This window comes from Pygocentrus nattereri, chromosome 24, assembly GCF_015220715.1.
Source record: "Pygocentrus nattereri isolate fPygNat1 chromosome 24, fPygNat1.pri, whole genome shotgun sequence".
NCBI lineage: Eukaryota > Metazoa > Chordata > Actinopteri > Characiformes > Serrasalmidae > Pygocentrus > Pygocentrus nattereri.
Window position 1 is genome coordinate 20,179,470 of NC_051234.1, and position 12,907 is coordinate 20,192,376.

General features: G+C 37.8%; 1 protein-coding gene across 5 annotated transcripts in view; it reads left to right on the forward strand.

Moving 5' to 3' along the window:
* The first annotated feature begins 188 nt into the window (after nucleotides 1-188).
* The window catches only part of mllt10 (MLLT10 histone lysine methyltransferase DOT1L cofactor), an 84,430-nt gene continuing 71,711 nt past the window's right edge, over nucleotides 189-12,907 (forward strand). For 4 of the 5 annotated variants that reach the window (XM_017718066.2, XM_017718074.2, XM_017718083.2 and 1 more), the window contains exons 1-2: nucleotides 5,784-6,140; nucleotides 8,884-8,963. In XM_017718066.2, the coding sequence (XP_017573555.2) occupies nucleotides 6,002-6,140; nucleotides 8,884-8,963 (219 nt within the window). In that variant the 5' untranslated portion in view covers nucleotides 5,784-6,001. Of the gene's footprint in view, nucleotides 325-5,783; nucleotides 6,141-8,883; nucleotides 8,964-12,907 lie in introns of those variants that run through there. The other variant, XM_017718058.2, reaches the window with a different exon arrangement.

Sequence of the window (12,907 nt, forward strand, 5' to 3'; positions counted from 1 at the left end):
TTTACATTACCTTATGATGTAAAATTATACAGACACATGCTTGCATGAGACACATGTATATCGTTTTCGCTCGTAATTAATTCAGTATAAAATGATCCCTGTTTGTATATGAGTAGCTGGAATCTCAGTGCGCTGGGATATTTGCCCCTGTGGGGTTGCTGTTCTTCCCCCATAGCGCCCGCCAAACCAAACCACGCCAAACCCAAAGCGACCCCTTCTAGCCAGGTTTCACAGGAGAAGCAGCGGCGGCTGAGCGCAGAGCCCCGGCTGTCGGGGCAGTGCGGAGCGGCCGTGAGGACTGTGGGATAAGCGCGGCTCTGGAAGGTAAGGAGAGTACGCGTTTCCAGAACAAAGAGCTTCATGTCTGTTTTGTCTTTCCAGCTGCTTTTCTTCCTGCACTTCTCTCCACCGACACTCTTTTCCTGCAGCCCGAGTTCGGAGTGCAGCTCCATTAGACACGCAAACAAAACCGCGAGGCTCTGAAAACGAGAACAAATTCAGCGGTTGATCTTTATTTTGTGTGGAATTTCCAGCTGACAGAGCTCGCGGGTAAAACGTGTCTCAGGCGCGGCGCGAGGTAGTCTGTCAACAGAGTGAGGGGGGCTAAACTTTAGCAGAGGACTAGCTGGTGGGCAGAGTGATTAAACAACTGCGAGCAACTAAACGCAGAAAAGCAGAAAACAAAGAGATTCACACGACAGAGTTTGGGTTTCCCTTTCCAAGTTTTAAGTTCGAACATGCGAACGGCGTCCACGCTTCTCTTCCTCAACTTCTTGTCTTTCTTTATTTCGTTTTTCTTCTCTTTTTTATGCCTTTGTGAGACCAAGCAGAGTAAATCTTTTATACACCCCCTCCCACATTAAAGCCAGTTTCCTTCCCCGCAATCCAGCAGCACATGGCTGCATTATTACTTGCAACCTGAAACGTAGCTGGTTTTGGGGGGGTTGGAGTGACCTTTCACCCTGCCATGTCGTGTCTACTTCTATTGTGTGTGTGTGTGTGTGTGTGTGTGTGTGTGCCCCCTTACGTTACCCACAAGCCCCTGCGTCAAACCGAGCTCGTGCCACAGGCAAACTCCCCTTTAACCCCTCCCTGCCTCTCTGTGGCGCATCTCAAATTTTGGGGTTTTCTGTTGTTGTTCTTGTTGTTTTTGTTTTGTAGGGATAAAAAGCAAACAGACTTCAGCTTCATCCTGCAGTGTGATGCAGTCAGTTCATTCGCTAAACTTACAACTTCTGCCGCAGAAAAATGCGAAAATGATGTTGAAGAGATGCAGGTGAATTCCTCCAAAAATCTCAACAAAGTAGCATTATCTTCTGGTGGTGCTCCTATTTTTGGCCGGCCTGTATCCGGTGGTCTCTGCTTTGAGGGCTGAAAACAAAACGTTGTTTTTCTGCTTGACACTAAATCAGAATGGGTTGTTCTGTTGGACTGGAATACTGAACCAATTTACCATGAACGCAGGACTTTTTTTTTTTAATAGGTGAGACACACACACATGCACACAGAGAGAGAGAGAACGTTGGGTAGGTAAATTAATGAATAAACAAAAAAAATATAATACAATTAATAAACTAGCATGCTGTGGTTAGGTGTTTTTATTAGCTCACTAAACGATCACAACCAAAACACACAAAAAAAAAACTTAAGACAACAAAATGAGCCCCCCACCACCAAAGAAAACATCACTCACACACAGACACACTCGTACAATGATTCAACAGGGATTTTCTCAGCTTTTTAAATTCAAAATTACATTTAAAAATTCCAACATAATTATTATTATTATTATTATTATACATTATCCAGATGGCAGAAGTATTTTTGTCTTCATTTAGACTGAAATTAAACTGATCCTCTTGTCATTTCAGCGTGATCTGCTGGTCCCTTCAATGTACACTGAAAAAAAAAATTACAGTTAAAAAAAAATTGAATCTGGATTGGACGGAGGCTTCTAATCTGAACCTAACTTCAGTCAGCACCAAGCTCACCACCTGTAAACTACACTAAACTCCAGAAGGATTTTACTGCACTTCTGTACCAAAAAAAAAAATACTGCCTGCATGCTGAGCTGAGAGCAATTAATTGTTAATTGCTGCGGAGTATGTGTCCTATTTATTCGACACCAGTGGCCTAATGCATTTCAAATGCAGCTTCTCCCATAAAGCTCACCCACACCCTCATACAGCTGCCCACAGTGGAGGGCAAGGCCTGCCTTCCCTCTGCTGCCCTCTCCTAAGTGGAGATTCTGGACACGTCGGCTTCGACAACACAACAAACTGACTACACATCATTCCTAGACTAGTCTTCATCCTATTTCTCCAGTATGAGCTGTAGACAGGCGTTCTTGGTGTTTATTTCCATCAAGAAGTCATCATATTTTCAGATTACCATTTCAGGAAATGTTCATCATCGTCATCTTCATACTGTTTTTTTCTTTATTTTGCATGCATTGCACAAATTAGTCAACTTTTGTTTTGAAATTACTTTTCAAATTCAACAGTAGATGGTTGTTTACGAAGCCATCACGTTTGTCCATCTTGCCCAAAAACTACAAATTACTGAGATCCATAAACTCGCCATGTTTATTTATAATTTACAATCTGAACTACTTTCCAGTAATGTCTCTCTAAAGACTGCTGGATTCAGTGAGATAAAATGTGTACAAACAGAATTAGGAAAATTTAGAATATCATAATTTCCCCTAAAAAAGCACAACATACAATGATGAAGCCTGCAGCCTCCACTACAGGCTTCTAGAACACAGGCTTTCACTTAAAAGGCTGAAGGCTGGAGTGGAAGTACAGGCCATTAAAAAGGACTTGCCCAGAGTGTGATCTATACTTATTGACAATTTTAACATCACAGAGAACAACCCATGTGCTAAAGCATTGAAACTGTGTGAGATGTGTCAAAATAGGTCAAAAAGTGAGGTCAGAATGGCTTTCATCTATCAGGCTATCCAGGCTGTATTCCATGCTTATGCACCTAAGATTTCCACCTGTGTAAATGTGATGTGACAAACATCATTTCATTTGATTCTGTGTAATAAATCTTATTCTACAGTCACTATGAACAAGGGGTAAACAGACCACAGACGACAATTTCGCTCTAAACTTGTGTAATATTTTTTTACTGATCACAGTAGATTGTATTATTGAGAAAATGTGAATTAATGTTGATACGTTTTATTGTTTATATTTAATGAAATATGGCATAATCACTGAATGAACATTTATTGTGCTATGCAAACCACAACAATAACCACTACTACCCCACATAGACAGATAGATAGATAGATATCATCATATGCAAACATTTAGGTACGCCTGGTCAAATGACATTTTTCATTGATTTTCTAAGTGAAAATAAGACATTACATGCACTACAAGTAACAAATTTAAATATGCCGTTTTCTGCTAATTTAAGGCACATTTCACTTTGTTTGCTGAATTGAACATATTGGGGAAAAAAACAATCCATAACATATAAAAAGGTACCATAACTTTTACATGGGCCCCATTTATTTTTCCACCATATGTTCAATGTGTTATGTAATTCAGAACACAAACAGTAATTGTGCATTTAAATGTGCAGAAGTCTGTTCTCTGTAGAGGAAGCGTTAACACAAATTTTAAATAATTTGCAAGACTTACAGGTGACTTGACCTTACGGAACACTGTGGGTTAATAAGAGAAACATTAACATATGACATAACCTAAGGTGGTCCCTAATGACATTTAAAAATGTGCACATAATATCTGTGTGCATAGTTCTACCTGAAATAATAACCAACACTAATTATTGCACTAATATGTATTAATAACTGGGAATGGGTAACACAACCTGCAGCTTGAGCATCATCCAGTTGAACCATTAGTTGCTTTTGATGTCCTTTAACCATGAAATCATTGCCGTATCAGGTCATTTTTTTTTCAGATTATTTATTTTTATTTCTATTTCTCCAGTCATCATTAAAATTGAACGTAAAGTGGATGTGCCTTTTTCAAATTCTATATATATATATATATATATATATATATATATATATATATATATATATATATATATACACATATACATACACACACACACACATACATACACACACACAGAAATATACATACATATATACGTGTGCACACACAATCTATGTATCTACCTATCTATCTATGAATTAAATCAAAGTGCACACATCTTGGTGGTCAATTTTTTCCAGCACACAGTCACAGACACAAAAAATAGCCCACCATTATAGACTGAAAAGAGGCAATTTCATCTTCCCCACAGACTCTCTGGATAAGAGCTATGAACAGACACAAAAAAAAAAATAAAAAGAAAAAAAAAAATACTGGTTTAGAAAGGTGTACGCACGCAGTCCCCCCATCATCTAAACTCCTAATGGATTTTTAGCTTTTTCCCTTTTTAAATTAAATGATTTGTCCCTAATTGTGTATCTGGGATCAGGTAAGGTTTCTGTGTTATTTTATTATTTGTTGCATCATATAATGTGTTTATGATGTTTATTAAATTCCATCAACAAAATTTCTGCATAATGAAATGGTCATTCAGCATGGTTTGATGTGAAGTGCTCTATTCCAGAGGAATTTAGTGTCAGAATTTTTCACAGTGGTGGTGATGGGAACCAGACATCCACCTGTAAAAGCTCCCTCTCGGAAAGTGTTTAAATTAAGTGGTTATGAATACGCCGTCTGATGCCTGCGACTATGTTTCACAATAGTTTTAGAAGGTATTAGCCTAAAAGGTACAGGCACATGCAGGGTATTGTAACCCTTCTGATTTACCTCTGTTTCACCATCATCATTTCATATAAAACCTCAGAAGACACATGTTGGTTCACTGGTGGCTTAAGTTAGTGACAAAGAATTGTTACACTTCTCTGTCCCTGGTTCCTATCACAATCACTGTAAATCAATCTGGATAGAAAGTTTCTCTACTATAAACCATATCACATCAGTCTGAATGACATTACATCTCAACCACTACAAGGAACAAATAAATATGGCATTTTTTCTGCACATTGTGGTGCTAATTTCAGCCTGTTTGTTGAGTTTAACATATCGGGGGAAACAATCCATAAAATATAAAAGGTGCCAGGACTTTTACACAGGCCCTATTTTGGATAGTGAAAAAAACCTTACATTTGTAGAGATCATAATCCCTGCATCCCATCACAATCACTGTAAAGAAATCTGGACAGAGTTAGTAAGTTTCTCCACAATAAACAATTTCACATCACACCACTCTGAGTGACTTTACACAAACGCTACATTAAACAACTTTCAAAAAGTAGATCCATTCATATTTATGAAGTAGTCCACACATTCTGCTTTCTTCTAGTCTAACACACACCATCCTGTACGCAGTATATATTATTTATAGTCTTAATGCATCACGACTCAAATGTGCTGCCTCCTGTTTTCAAGAGCTTCTCTTAATGAAGTTTTGTAGTTACCCTCCTGTATGGAGACTCTGCATACGTTAACATAGCTTCGGCCTGTTGTAGCCTGTCTCAAGAAAATCCTTGGTGTACAAGTTTGGCGTCAATTTAGACGAAATGATCTCTCCCATACGGTTCTCTGCGGAGCAGAAGTGTACTTCACTGCAGCTCGTCTTGCTAATTGTCTTGTTTTACTTAATCTCACAGAGGATCTGCGCTGGTGACATTAGCAGCAGCCCTGGCGTAGCATGCTGCTTTCTTTGCTTTAGCTAGTCTGTAGCCAATCGCATGCACTCTCTTTGCCAACGCATGCGCACACGAGCTCCCCGCTTCCCCAGAGCTTTTCTGGCTTTTCTGGTATTGAACAACAACAACAAACAAAAAATAAAACAGTTTCTTTAGATGCCAGCGTGGATCAAATATGGATTTTCATCGAAATGGGACTTAGATACTGGCGAGCGAGGAGACACGAGGACGTGATCTGAAGCGTGAGCGGGCCTTTTTTGCTGCTTTTACGCCACCGTTTTCTCCCCCTTGTAGATGGTGTCCAGCGACTACTTGGTGCATAATATGAAGGAGATGATTGGAGGCTGCTGCGTTTGCTCAGATGAGAGAGGCTGGGCCGAGAACCCTCTGGTTTACTGCGATGGACATGGCTGTAACGTCGCCGTGCATCAAGGTGAATCATCTTTCTCAAACGCTGATGCTGTGTTTTAAGAAGAAATACGGGTCGATAGCGTACGTGCGAAACGTGTCGGCTAATTAGCCAGCTTAGCTCGGCAGCTAAAGCTGAAGCTGGCGCTTGTGTCATTGGAAATACTGACGCATAATCTTACCCTTTATTTAATCGTTATATGTGTACAACATATAGTTGTATGCATACACGCTCGTTTTATACAATCTTCAGCTCAATATTTTAGAGGTTTGTTTTTGATCACCGCAAAAAAAAAAACGTTGCTAACGCTAGCGAGGTTAGCTAACTGGCTATTACCACCGGACCACATTTTAAATTTAGCTGTTATATTTGCATGCATGCTTCTGTATAGCCGTGGTTCGTAGTGTTGATAAGTTATTTCTAAACTAAATAGTGATTTTAGCTCCCTAGCTAGCTACCTATGAGTTTTAAACATTCACTGTTAGCGGTGTCCTGGTCGTTAGCTCGCTAGTGGTTGCTATGCTAACACAGGATGTGGGTTGTAGCGCTAGCCGAGCGGGACGTGTAGTTAGCTGGTTAGCGGCAGAAAGCCATTTTCTTCCCAAAACAGTGAACCGAAACTCTAATGTTTGTGTTTATGTGAAGATATTAAGAGCTTTCCTGTGTTTGTCACGTTTTAGTTTGAACACTTCAGCACAAGTGGCTAGCTAAAGTTAGCCAGGTCGGCCTGTCTTATCAGCACACGCCGGTAGTTTGTGATTATTCTCTAGTACTCTAACCTAATGCTGTCCAAAGGTTTGAACACATCCAGTGTTTCTTCTAAAATAAAGTATATTAAAACATAGTTTGACCTATTTTCTGCAGTAACAGTGCTGTGAAGATATGATTGCCTTCAACCACAAGAGCATTAGTGAGGTCAGGTACTGATGTGGGATGACCATTTTTTTTGCATGGCAGACGCCACTTAAATCGTCTCAGAGGTATTGGATGGAGCTCAGTCACTCCAGGGAATGCATTTCTGCGATGCCACAGTTCAGTGCTGGGGGCTTTCTTAAAGTTAATAACCTCAGTCTTCCTGAGCACTGCTAAAAACTAAGGATGCACCTGTAGGGGAACTGTGGGCCGATATTTTTAATGTGCCAATGCAGATACATAAGTATTTGCAACATGGAGGAGCTACAACATCGAAGAAGGAAATATGGCTAAATGTAATATCACAATACTTAAGGAAGTTTTTTTTTGCAGTATGTCACCGTATGTATCTTTTCTGACATCTGAGAAGTTAGAACAGATGAGGTAGTGCCACATTAAAAAAAATGACTTATCAAAATCAATATTTGATTTCTTTTCACACACTGTGCTGCACTAAATCCATTTAGACAAGACTAATAAAGCTCTGATTCTGATCAGATGTGCAGTTGGGAAGTGTTTTAAGTATTTTCACTGTACGCTTAAAAAAGCATATCATGATGTTTTTTTTATCATGTTAAAGAAGAATGTCCTGCTGCCCAGCTCTAATATAGCGTTTATTTTTCTAGGGCTACAAAATTCAACAAAATGAATAAAATGCAGATATTTTAGTGTCATCCACACATTCTACTGTTCTGTAGTACAACAAATCAGTCATGAAATATCAGTTTGAAATGTCACATCACGTCAAATCAAATTTAAACATCTGTCTGATGGCGATCTTTTTTAAAATATGTCTTGTACCAATGTGCTTCTTATATCATTTGGCAGCCCTACTGAAAACATGTTTTGTTTGGATTGGACTGTTTTGTCCTGTTTTCTTCTTGTAAAATGACACCAATGAGGCTTACACAGTGCTCTGATTATTAGTTATTATTTCCAGGAAGAAAACATTTATTAGTTTATGTATTTTAGCAGTTCTTTTAGAATAATCTAAGCACCCAGTAATGTCACACACAAGAAATAAACAACTAGAACAAACTGCTTGATAACAGGGACAGTACTGAGCATTGTGTTATATTTTATATATATATATGATATATATATGAGACTTAAAAGCAATATTACAGTATAATAAACTGAAGGCAATATCTTCCAGTGCAAGTTGTAACTATTTGTGTTTTTAGAGTGGTTTTGATATGGCATTGTGATTTTTACATAGCATTGATTCATAACAGTCTTGACAGTTGAATCTAATTGTCACTAATGGCTTAGTTTTCTTGAAATTAGTTGTTGGCTAAAAGCTGCCTAATATAACCTGTAGGTTTTGGTGAAGTTGTTGATGTTTTGTTGTTTATTATTAACTTATATATGTATATGTATGCACACACACATTTTAACAATATCCAACTCCTGCTTTGTCCCATTTTAACAAATTCCAAAGAGAAAATATTTAAGATTTGAAACAGGAAACAGTGGCGCAAAGTGACCGGCCATTTTCATTCACTTCAGCCCATGAGATATTTCACATCTAAGAAAAAAAATCACATTTGATGGCTTATTTGAATACCCAAATAAGTAAACAAATGCTATGATGAGTTTGCAAAGACATATATTGGAATACTACTCCTCCATAGTGCTTCCCTGAGGGTTTTTTCAGACCTGTGGGAGACACTGCAACATTATTAATAATGTTAATATTGTTATTATAGATAAATACAACAGGATCATACAAAGCACTCTTTGTGCTGCAGAAAATATTTATATTTCCACCACATATAGGTGTTTGCTTAATCATTAAGATGTGGGCATCCTGTTTCATTGTCATGTTACATTAAATCTGTTTTTTCCATCCTAGCTTGCTATGGAATTGTCCAAGTCCCAACTGGTCCCTGGTTCTGCAGGAAATGCGAATCTCAGGAACGAGCTGCCAGAGTGGTACGTTTGACATGTTTTAGGCCATTTACAGTTTAAGTTGGTCAGATTATGTCTTGTTTTGCACAAACACTGTGTTTGGTTTCAGTTGGTTGTGCGATTACACAGGGACAAGCCAACAATGCCTAAATAAACAAAATAACATGACCACTTGTTGAACTCAAACCAGATGTGTGTGAAATCCAGCTTCAGCTATAATGAGTGCTCAAAAATATCAGTAAAATTCAGTATTATGTTAAATATCGTGGTATTTAATGATATTGAAGCTTGCTTTAATAAAAGTTAATCAAACCATACCTCCTGAACTTTACTATTCTATGCTTAATGAATGTTGTACAAACCTGACTCAGCTTATTTTGTATTTCATGACATTAGACCAGAGGGAATTATGCTCATTGTACACTTGAAACAGGTAGAAAGCAGCTTTCTAGGAAGGAAAGTTAGTTTAGTTTTATGTACTTCAATTATTATTTCAAAACTATCTAAAGCAAGAAGCAAAAGAGTTACAGTGCAGTTAAATGTCAGGTCCTGGATATTATTTGTCTTTACTGGAATTCATTGAAGCGTCTTTGTGACATCAGTTGTAAAAAGCGCTATACAAATAATTTTGATTTGATTTGTAAAGTGCACAAAGCAGTTTTTAAGCTGAGCTAAATGCTAAAATAATATAAGCTAAGAGCTATTTGGTAACAGGGACAGTGTTGGTTTGATGATCATTATCAGTGTAGAAGTACTGTAGAAAATGATTAAACATAGACATGACTGAGTTAATGGACTCTTTTTCGTGATTACTCTTTTCAGTTCATTCTGTGCTAGCTGGATATATTTATCTTAACTCATATGTAACTATTTGCTAGAGATGGAAATGATAGAAATAACTGTTGCCTTGATATCATAGTGGCCATTTCTGGCCAAAACCTGACCACATATGTTGTCGGTCCACAAGTAAGTCATTCGGCAGTTAGAACGTCAACTTTAATTTGCGTCTTTACTGACTGAACCATATAGGAATCACAGCATGAACATTCTTCAGAATTTGAATTGCTGCTTAGTGGAGTTCAGGACAGTTTTAGTAATTAGGTCAGTCATGAAACCTCCACTTTTTGGTTGTGAAAACTACTTTGTTGCATTAGAGCCAAGAATTCATGAGTATTTGTGCAGCTTATACACCTAACCACTCAATTGGTAGCATATTACTTAAAATCTTTAACATTTTTTTTAGTGTTGCTTGAGAAGTTCATTGGTTCAAGAAGGCATTGCAGTTCAATCCATGGCATTGAATGTGCTGCTAGATTAACATTCTTATTACAGTCTGGTGGGTTTTGTTGGTCAAGAATCACCTACATGAAGGTGGGACCATTTTTTTGTGGACATTATGGAGCAGCGATTTTAAAACAGTTTCAGAACAAATGGAGGCTTTAGGGGAAATAAAGTAGATTGTGTCAGCCAGTGCAATATGTGATTTACTAGCTACTAAATGCTTCAAATACAACTTTTAATTGAAACTCTGAGCTTCACAAACCTTTTTCAATGCAGCTCCCAATGTGTGCAGAGCAGACAAGTGTTTTATAATTGTGAATGCGTAGCATTTAACTTGATAAAGCTATGGTTCATTTTTATCAGCCACCAAATTTGCAATAGAGCAAATGTTTATGAAATTAGTGTTGTAAATTAAGAAAAAAATGAACAAAATGGGTTATGTCAATTTTTTTATTTTTCAAGAAATCGGTTACATATTACAAAATTACTTAACAATCCAGTCACTAATTAGAAGTGTTTTGGTCGTGCTTTTTAAGAGATGGCTGTGCCACCGTGATTCATAGACTTTGTATGCCGTGGGTCTTTATATCCGGACCTTGAATCTATATTCCAGTTGTTGATTTAGTAATCACTGGTTCTAAATTGATCTGTGAATGTAACTCATTGGCCACCTAATGTCATACCTACCTGTAAAAACAAAATCCAGACATGGATACGGATTCAAGGTCCAGATTTGAAGATCTCTGAAGTATGTTTTGGATCATGAGCGGTTTCTTTCCTCCAGACTTTCCTTTTTCCATCACTTATGTGGAGACTAGTATTCACCCCGTGTCTCAGTCTTTGTGACTTCGCCATTTTGTTCTGTAAGCTTGCACGTGGTTTGTATCCTGTGGTAAACCATCTGAGATCGTGCAGTTCTGTTTGTCTCTTGATGGTAGTTCTTGACACACCTTTTCCTACATCCTGGATGATGTTCTTAATGTGGTCAGCATTTGAAAAGGTTTTTTTTGTGATTAAATGTACTTGGTCATCTGCTTCTGTGGTCTACCAAGTCTTTTGCTTGCTAAGCTTATCATTCTACCAAAGAGTTGCTTGACACGCCTAATATTTTGGTTCTGTCCTTGATTGATTTATGTTGATATTTTGCTTTAATGACATTGGTACATTATGTTCCTGATGTTGAGAGACAGCTACAGTAGGCTCCAGTGGGAGGTTGCAGTAACAAGTCTTAACTTAGATGGTTTTAACTGCTGAGTTGGTGATAGCAGAGCCCAGTTTTCAGAGAGGACTTTATACTTGTCATACCACCAATTCTGTGAATATACACTGTTAGAAAAAACACTTGTGAAAAAACTAATGTGTTGAGTGTTTTTTCAGAACCACTCTGTTCTAGACTTAAAGCATCTTAACTTCTTTTTTGTTTTACTTTTTTCCCATCTGATATCCCATCTAGCATTTTCAGTTAGCCCTTTATGAGAACCCAGTATGTGACCTGTGCCATCTCTCTAGTTGGAAGGCATGAAAAGAAGGTGGCAGTTGGTTAGGGAGTGTAATAGGTCATAAGCAGGGGAAACCGGTTACGCAACACAAATTTGAGATGTTTTTCTTGTCAATTCTGGTTTTATGCCAAAACAAGGTGTCTCACTTCACACATCTGCTGTTTTCATACCAGCTGTTTACCTCCATCTCCATACCACCATCTCTTTGTATGCATAAGGCAGAGATTTTTGTCTCCTTCTAACAGAAAAATCTTATTCCTTCCAAGTGAGTATATTATAATTGTGCTACAAAGACAAATAGTAAATCTGCATCAGATGCAAAGAAATTGCTTTTTCAATTGTGTTGTTTATTTGCCCAAAATGTTTAAAATTCATTAAGGTTTAAGATTTCTGTCTTTTGCTCCCCTGATTTGTGTGCGTGTGAGAACTGTTCTCACTTAAAAAAGCAATTGCACTCCTTATAGCCAGTGACTGAAATGTTCCTAAAAAATATCAAAACAAGCTGATTTTGTTTTTATTATATCCTGAAATATATCGCTTTGTCATAACAACTGACATCTGTCCAACATCATCATTGTGCTCAGTCCCGCCTCTTCCCTACCTCCTCTGGTTTAATTCTGCTATCGGTGCGCATGAGGTAGATCAGTTCTAGGGTACAGAGCTATTCAAAATATACAAATCGGTCAACCAGTGCCCTCATGCCTGATGACTACGCCTGCCTCGAGCTTCGGTGAACAAATGCATTTGAAATGAAAAGCAGATTTTAGAAACACAGCCAAAAGTTGTCACTTTCCTTTGTAGTGTTACTTCAGGTTAGCTTATGTTACTGCTAAGCAAATAAGTCACTTTTAACTTTCCCACATTGGGTTTAAAATTACTCTACTTAAACATAAGATAAGTTTGGATATCTGTATGCTTAGATAAACATGCCCATTCCATTTATTTCTCTGTGTTCTCTGAGACTGAAATGTACTTTCATAAAGTCATGTGTGTTTCATCAGCATTAATGTTATTGTGTTAAGAAGCTGTGTTTGGATCAAAGTGAAGTGCAGGTATTATTTTTGTCTGCTTGCTTTTTTTTTGCAGTAGCACCCAAGCTTTTTACCTCTCGAGTTGTTCATTTTTTGAAGTTGAACTAGAAGGTGGAGTTATCTGAAACTAAGATACTTATAAATGATTACTTATTCA